The sequence below is a fragment of the Haliaeetus leucocephalus genome, unplaced genomic scaffold, assembly GCF_000737465.1.
Source record: "Haliaeetus leucocephalus isolate CR32 unplaced genomic scaffold, Haliaeetus_leucocephalus-4.0 Scaffold395, whole genome shotgun sequence".
NCBI classification, from domain to species: domain Eukaryota; kingdom Metazoa; phylum Chordata; class Aves; order Accipitriformes; family Accipitridae; genus Haliaeetus; species Haliaeetus leucocephalus.
The window spans coordinates 2,224,611-2,230,970 of NW_010972831.1; the positions used below are offsets into that span (position 1 = coordinate 2,224,611).

The following is a 6,360-nucleotide window of genomic DNA, read 5'->3' on the forward strand; positions in this document are numbered from 1 at the left end:
GAGTTTCAGTAGACACATTGTAAGCATTTGGGGTTCGCCACTGAAGCCAAGGTTTGAAGAAGCAAGGGAGGTTAATTATCGCTCCTCCTTGCACTAGGTCACTCTGCACGCTGGAGAGGTGGGTTGGTGGGAATCTATGAAAAGCTAGCGCTGCCACCATCAGCTTGTGTCCAGTGCTACCTTTTCATGACAAGCCTTTAAGAGAGAGCGTCCGGTTGTCCAATGCTCCAGTGGGCAAAATACTACAGATGCAAGTTCTCGGTGTCTGTAGTTGCAGTCTTGATAACTGGGTGTACAGCTGCACAATATCCATGACCTCTCACAAAGAAATGAGCAAAAATGGCTTTTGTTAATGTTTGTAAGCCAACTCCCTAGCTTGGTGTACATTTATGGTCATGGTAACGGTTAAGTTCAAATCAGCAATTACCCGTGGCTGTAAATGTAGTAACTATGCTGTGCCTTTTTAAGGTTTCTCCTGGAAAGCACGGGTACTGTTGCTGCTGTCAGAAAAGGCATTTGTTGCAAATTCTGAATGGCTTAAATGCAAATTCTGAATGGCTCTTAAAACAGTGGAATTTGAGGGGGGTGTGTATATGTATATATATCAGTGACATTATAAAATTTAATGTATGGGTGAGGCTTTAGAAAGGCAAACTGTAGACAAATAAATTCCGTATCTGTTGTTTTGCTTGATTTAAGATCCAAGGACTGATAGTCCTAACTTGGTTCTGTCAAAAATGAGCCAGGCTAGAAAAGTCCAAGTGTTTATCGTTGTTAAGCTAGTGTGATTATTTTGACCGGTGCAGGCTAGACGGTGCTCTTGCACCTAGCTGCGTTGGCAGATCTGAGGGAGTGGTGGCTGCTGGATGGGGTGAAAGAGGAAAGCAGTGATAAGCAGTTGAGAACAGAATGGGACTTGTCGCTGCCTAAAGTTTCTTCCCGAACACAGCTGTGCTGGCGCGTTGCACTGTGCAAACACTTCCTTGGGGCTGCACCTTGAGTCCTCAAAGCTGTGCGGAGAGAGGGAGGAATGGCTGAGCTGAGCAAAACCCAGCTGCTCCGAGGCAGGCGCGGTGTCGCCTGTCTGGTCACACGAGTTCCTTGGTGGGGCTCTCGCTTTTTCCCTCCTGGGGAAAGGAATGGCGGTTGAAAAAGCTGGTACTTACAATATTGGGAGTAACAGTTCTAGCTCCATTTAATGCTGACTTGGCTTCCAACCTTGCTTTCTCCCCCGGGCTAAGAGCACTTATCTCTTTAAACAGTCACTACCCAACTGGATTACTAAGTAGGCTGGTATTCAAGCAAGCCACGAAACTGCTGGAGGTGTCACCGCCTTCACAGCTTTTCCAGCCTGGCAACAATGCTGAACGTTTGTTTTGTTTACGTTCTATTCTACATCGGGGCAAAACAACCTGTGTTCCTACGTGGTTTTTAAGACAGTGAAGACATCTTCTTCACCAGCTGTTTTGTCTTAAGCAAACTAGCAGGTCAAACAGGGAAAGGGTGGTACTAGTTTGATGGCATGTATGGTTTTTAGTTGCTTTTGGTGTAAAGAGAGTTAAATTTGTTTAGAGAGGCCTGGGAAGTGATGTTTTGTAAAAGATGTAAACCCAGATGACGGTTTAACTGTGTCATTGCCCTCCGACTGTTTCTGCTAAGTCCTTTAGCACTGCAGTGTTTCTCCACAACTGCCTGAAGTTCAGCAGGATAAGCTTTAATTGAGGTTAAAAGAAAAGTAAAAAGCTTAAAAGAAAAAAAAACCAAACCAGTAGCTAGTATATTAAGGATTGAATGAATTTTAGCTCTTCCTGGCATGGAAACATTTGCTGTTAACCTCTTGCACTCTGGTTAAGCAGACCGCTCTTTTAAAAACAAGGCCTTACAGTCATGCTAGGAATATTCCTGCATTTAGTTAGATAAACTGAGCAGGTTGCATATTTAAGTGAGCACTTCTGGCACTGCAACTAGCTGCTCCTGTTCCTAGGGATTTATTTGTAATACTATGCAAATAAAATGCTTTACTGATGGTCAGCACTGTTCATAAGAAGACAGGGTTTTACAGATACTAGAAATGCTGCCTTTTTTTTTTTTTTTAAACAGGTGAGGAAGGTGTCTGTGGCAAGTAATCTTTTAACAGACCAACAGCTGAATCAAAAATAAAAGGCACATCTCATGAATCCTACTTTGAATTTATCTTCAGTAGGTGCTCTGTGAGAATTTGGTAGGAGTTCATATAATAAAACTGCAAACTAAGGAGAGAGGATTGCAGACCTATCAGGAGGTGGAAAACCAAGAGAGGCTATCCCAGCAGAAGGAGCAATTTGGGCTGTCTGAGCTGGGAACAGCTATGCTCTGCTTCCTTCATCTCTTTTTATGGTCTATCCTCCAATACATTTTCGAAGCGGCGAGGTTTTAGATTTGGAAATCAGTCCTGTATGGAGTGCTGGTGGTTTATTTATAAAAACACATCTAGCACTTGCCAAGCTCAACAATGACTTTATGGAGAAAAGCGTAACAGAGGGATGCCAATGTAAAAGAGGCATGTGATCATTACAGAGCTGAAATGCAACAAAAATAGCTAAACAATTTAAGAGACAGCCAAATAGTTTCCGTGCTGGCTCTATACAGCCAAACCCACCTCACCCTAAGAAGTAATGCAACTGAAGTTGCTCAAATACCACAGTCCTAGAGAGAGATATGGAAGCAGTGACTAAAGTCGATAGCTTGAGTCTTTGGGATTTTGAGGCCAGGATTCAGCCAGTGCTGCTTTGTCTAATTTAGAAATGATAATTCCCATTTCCAGGGTAACAAAGAACTTGCGTGACGTTGTCCCCAGTAGATGGTGTTGCTAATGCTGCTGTAGAAATTGCTTGTAAAGCTGTTGTAATAAAACACAGCTGTCGGAAAGCACCCCAAGTTGCAAAAGGGCTTGAAAGTCCCCTTTTCATACTAACATGATGATGTCTGCTGGAACTTGGGTGACACCCTGATCCTAGAAAGAGAGATGCATGCTTTTAGCTGTCCTCTGAGCAAGTAACTGCTGAGATCCAGTCAAACTGTTCCAGCAAATGCAGAACAACTTGTGCTGATGTATTTGTAGGGGGGCTTGTGAGCTGGGCGCAGCCTCTCTTGACCTTGCCGACTTCCCAGGAACTCCGGACACAAAAGGTAAAGTCAAGAAAAGCATGTATGGATTTTGCATTTTCTTTTTTTCCTATACACCCTTGTGATAAGTATCTGTTCCTGGCTCTGTTGAAGACAGGATACTGGCCTAGACAGACTTACCTAAGGAGTTAAGGACACGGGGGAGTCCTTTGACTTGTGAGAACTTACCGTGCACAATGAAGGACCCAAGAAAACTGTGTCTAAGCAGAAAAGCTTTACCCTTGTGACAGCTAAAGCCAGGGGAACATAAGCTTCTTGTGCCTGTGTAAAGAATTTGATTTGACTCTTGCAAGCTAGGGTTGCTGCCCATACCAGAGGGCAGGAGGGAAAGGCATGACTGTGGCCATCTGATCTGAACTGAAGTGATCCCAGATCTGGCCACCTTGCAGCAGTAGGGTTAATATTTTTGACATTGCCTGACACAGCACCCAGCGAGCCATCCTATTGCCCCCCAGCTGCTGCAACTGTTTTTGAGCAGCAAACATTTGAAGAATGACTGTTCTCGAGAGGTGCTGTCTCGAGTGGATGAAATGGAACAACTTGAACGTGTTCTTAGTGCAAAAATTTAAAGACTTTAAACTGGCAGTTCTTGTGCATCACATCCATCCTGGGTAGAAACTGCCACAGAGGAGTAATGGTGTTGCTATTTGCTTATCAGTTGTGGTAAACATTAAAAGCTGCTCTGAGAAATTTCACGTCATTACAGCGTCGTTTTATAATGTTGGTTTATAAACTCCTCTTGGAGCTCACCTCTGCCGGAAGCAGGCGGTGATTCACCAGCGGTTCAGCTGTTGGCTCTGCAACGCTCAACTGCTCTACGCTGCACCCGTACCGACAAACGAGCCCCCCCGATTCCAGGTTCCATGTCTGTGGTAACAACATCTAGTTCTCTGTGATGTTTTCAGGTGAATATGCTAATGGTATTAAATTAGGAACCCCCTGGATCTCCCAAGTTCAAGCTGTGGAATCATCTTAGGAAAGGGTTTAGAAATCAAGCTAGCTGACTGCATTGAGACCTTTTGCGTGAAATTCAAGGGAGATGGGATTTTGTCTAAAAACCCAAGAAACCAGCAATGTTTAGGCAACCAGAACTTGTATGGATTGATCTATCATGCTCTTCCGAGAATGTTTTTCCGTAAAACTTTATCAGCTATTTGCCATAGGCTTAACTTCTCAGGTTTCAGTTTTGGGGTAGAAGTTACAAAGATTCAAACTTTCTTGTGCCCCAATTCTGAGCTTTTACCTAATGCTGAAAGAGTTGGAAATCTGTTCACCTTTCCACAAGATAGCTTTTCTGTTCCTGATACCATTCTGATTACAGCAGCTGGATAAACATCTTTATACTCCGAGCCAAAAGGCTGCAGAGAACTGTGATTTGGCATCTCCAAGACTGGGCTGGATTCTTCTCTGTCTGAATGCCCCGAACCCTAAGGACTCACGCGGCAGCCCCGGGAAATGCCAGGTCGGAAAGCTGGCTGCTCCGGGGGTTGCAGGTGCCCTCCCAGACGCTTCCCCACATTACAATGAGCAGAGGGGGGAGTTTCCTGCTCTTGCTGGAGCTGAGCCAGTCACTTTCTCATCATCCATATTCTTAAGTGGAAGAGCAGATGGATCAGTTGCTTCCTAGATACGAACCAAACACGGATGCGTTTGCAGACAGAGCTGCTCTTGTTTTGAAAGGAAGCGTTGGGCTGACCTGCATGAGGAGTGGCCAGCTCTTGGATCTCTGTACCAAGGCCAAGTATTCCCCTTGCACCAGCCCCTTACGGCATGCCAGCCGCCCTCCGTGCTGTCCCCGCAGCCCGTCGGTCAGCGCTTGCTGGCCCAGCCGTGACCTTCTTCATTTCTCCTATCCGTACTTTTCTGCCCGTGGCTCAGCGACTTCCTTATTTTGCCATGTTATGCAGATCCCTTTCTCTCTCCTTTGAATCCCGCTTCCCTTCCGTACATGCTAAGCCGTGTCTGGCTGAAAAGCGATGTGTTACAGGATCCCTGTGGATCTCTTCAAGCTGCACTCAACAGATGCTCCTGTAACTTCAGATTTTGGCATGATTAAAAAGAAGAGGAAGAGGCCTGTGAGCTTTAAAATAGGTGTGTGGTTGAAGCTGGCATGAAAACAAAAGCAGATATAAGTCACATCCTATTTTTTTCCCCCAAACCAAAGCAGAATCAAAACATCCTTTTGCTTTAGTCAAATTAAAACAAAATAGTCAAACAAAATACTGCAGGGAGTAAACAGAGCTGGTAAGTTGCCACTGGAAACTGCAAGATCATCAGCTGTGTACCATTTGCAGGAGAGCTGCAATGCTGACACACGTGCACCCTGTTGCCTTGGGTGGTAAACAGCCCCTCGTTGTCCGTGGGTGACCAAGTCCCATGCCGAGGAAGGAAATTTAGGCATAAACAGTGCAAGCCCACAACCCTGAGTGGGGGGGTTATTCTGTAAAGCTTGAGAGTGTGTTTTTCTTACATGTGGGGTTGTTTTTACCAGACCCCTGAAGAGGGGTAGTGTTGCTTGTCCAGCCTCCTGCCTTGCTGTGCTCGTGGCTAGTGCTGGCCACTCTCAGAGAGGTGCCCCCTGCGTCCAAGCCCTCGTCCGCTCTGCATCCGTGTGCTGGGGACCATGGTGAACGCAGGTTTATGAAAAGCTGGCCTCGCTTTCTCCTTCTCTTTCCCCCAGCTTCAAACCGGGCAGAGCCCAAGCCTAGCTGCCACAGCTAGCGGGAGGTTTGTCCCAGCACCCTAACCCGCCCGCGCTCCGCTCCCCATCCAGCCCGGAGAGCAGGTGCCCGCAGCGGGGTGGATGCATCCTGACGCAGCCACCGTGCGTGTCCCGCTCTGCGATGGATGGGGTGAGTTAGCGATGCCCGGGAGCGGAGGTGCCGCGCAGGGGAGACCGAGGGGAAGAAGGCTCCGTCCTCGGCGCTATGTTGGAGCGAGCCGGCTGCGGGGTGAGTCCCCGGGGCAGCTCTCCCAGCCTTTCCCCAAGGCTGGAGACGGGGTTGTGGCGGCCTGAACCTCCCAAGGGGCCTTTTTCCACGGCTACCCCTCGCCCTGAGCTCGGCTCCCTTTCCCCTCCGTGGCAAAGCCGTACGCGTACGGCGTGCGGGAGCGGGCTGCGGAGCGAAGGGGCATCGCTCCGCTGGGAAAGGACGGTGGAGAACGCGCAAGGGATCGTTTCTCCCGTACGGGAGC

The 6,360-nt window shown here is 47.4% G+C and overlaps 1 protein-coding gene across 1 annotated transcript in view; it reads left to right on the plus strand.

Annotated features, from left to right (window-relative positions):
- The first annotated feature begins 6,092 nt into the window (after positions 1-6,092).
- MMP28 (matrix metallopeptidase 28) overlaps positions 6,093-6,360 on the plus strand; it is a 17,787-nt gene continuing 17,519 nt past the window's right edge. The window contains exon 1 of the mRNA XM_010573910.1: positions 6,093-6,116. Within this exon, the coding sequence (XP_010572212.1) occupies positions 6,093-6,116 (24 nt within the window). The remainder of the gene's footprint in view (positions 6,117-6,360) is intronic.